The following is a 1,769-nucleotide window of genomic DNA, read 5'->3' on the forward strand; positions in this document are numbered from 1 at the left end:
TACAATTGCCAATTTGTACAGCCTCTGGGCCAGGCTAGAAAGGCAAACACTGACTCTAAAATGGTTTTTATGTATATATAAATATGTATATATAAATATATATATATACCTTTATATATATATTCATATGTATAAAGATTTTTTGTTGTGAACAAATTCTCACAAAATTAACACCCATCCCAGGAGCAAAAAATACAGAAGATATGGTGGGCTTTTAATGAAGTCCATAACAAGATTGGTCTTTAATGAGGTACATAACATGCAGAAGAAGGAGAGTTTGTTGCTTCTGAAAAACACCCAGTTATGATTTTTCTCAGGGCATCCTTGAGCTCCTGGTTCCTCAGGCTGTAGATGAGGGGGTTCAGTGCTGGAGGAACCACCGAGTACAGAACTGACAGGGCCAGATCCAGGGATGGGGAGGAGATCAAAGGGGGCTTGAGGTCGGAAAATATGCCAGTGCTGAGAAACAGAGAGACCACGGCCAGGTGAGGGAGGCACGTGGAAAAGGCTTTGTGCCGTCCCTGTTGGGAGGGGATCCTCAGCACAGCCCTGAAGATCTGCACATAGGAGAAAACAATGAAAATGAAACAGCCAAGTGCTAAAGAGATGGAAAACAAGAGAAGCCCTAGTTCTCTGATGTAAGAATGAGAGCAGGAGAGCTTGAGGATGTGTGGGATTTCACAGAAGAACTGGTCCAGGGCATTGCCCTGGCACAGGGGCAGGGAAAATGTACTGGCTGTGTGCAGCAGAGCATTGAGAAACCCAGCGGCCCAGGCAGCTGCTGCCATGTGGGCACAAGCTCTGCTGCCCAGGAGGGTCCCGTAGTGCAGGGGTTTGCAGATGGCAACGTAGCGGTCGTAGCACATGATGGTGAGGAGGAAATACTCTGCTGAGATGAAGAAATAAAAGAAAAAGAACTGTGCAGCACATCCTGTGTAGGAGATGGTTGTGGTGTCCCAGAGGGAGTTGTGCATGGCTTTGGGGACAGTGGTGCAGATGCAGCCCAGGTCTGTGAGGGAGAGGTTGAGCAGGAAGAAGCCCATGGGGGTGTGCAGGTGGTGGTCCCAGGCTACGGCGCTGAGGATGAGGCCGTTGGCCAGGAGGGCAGCCAGGGAGATGGCCAGGAAGAGCCAGAAGTGCAGGAGCTGCAGCTCCCGCCTGTCTGCAAATGCCAGGAGAAGGAACTGGGTGAGGGAGCTGCTGTTGGACATTTTTTGCCTCTGGACATGAAGAACTGTCAGAGGAGAAAAAACAGTGTCAATAAATGGGGACCTAACTGAGCAAAATCAAAGCCATTCCCATACACTCCACTCCCCTCCCTCTGTCACAAACAGACACTTTTCTTTTTCTAGCAGTCCTTTCTTTAGCTCTGTTCATGGTGCTGGCCATGTGTGCAATGAAGGGCAGGGCCTCTGCCCACGGGCTCTTGAATTCAGCCCCACTCTGTGGAATTAGAGGGGAAGGGACCTGTGCTGGTGCTCAACTTTGTCCTGTGAAACCTCTGCCAATGTGGAAGGGCCTGTCAGCATCTGCACCTCCAGTGCTAATCCATGGCAGTTGTAAAGGCAGGGTAAAAGTTCTGGAGGGTTTTACAGCTCTCCCTGTATCTCCCCTGGTGACTATTCTGGGATGTCAGAAACCTCATCATTTCTGCTGCCCTTGGGGAAACAAAGGGAGTTCTGTAAGGGAAAGGGATGAGTTGGGAGAGAGGGGACGTGGTCTGTCACTCTTTTGTGTTCCAGGATTCTCTGGGGTTTCACTTTCTCAGA

At 49.5% G+C, this 1,769-nt stretch overlaps 1 protein-coding gene across 1 annotated transcript; it reads right to left on the minus strand.

Moving 5' to 3' along the window:
- Positions 1 to 242: 242 nt before the first annotated feature.
- LOC114003808 (olfactory receptor 14J1-like) lies at positions 243 to 1,214 on the minus strand. Its single transcript, XM_027751155.2, has one exon. The coding sequence runs from the start codon at positions 1,209 to 1,211 to the stop codon at positions 243 to 245; it is 969 nt and encodes a 322-aa protein (XP_027606956.2). The 5' UTR covers positions 1,212 to 1,214.
- Positions 1,215 to 1,769: the final 555 nt, after the last annotated feature.

The sequence above is a fragment of the Pipra filicauda genome, unplaced genomic scaffold, assembly GCF_003945595.2.
Source record: "Pipra filicauda isolate LSUMZ 115617 unplaced genomic scaffold, ASM394559v2 scaffold648_size187182_pilon, whole genome shotgun sequence".
Classification (NCBI taxonomy): Eukaryota; Metazoa; Chordata; class Aves; order Passeriformes; family Pipridae; genus Pipra; species Pipra filicauda.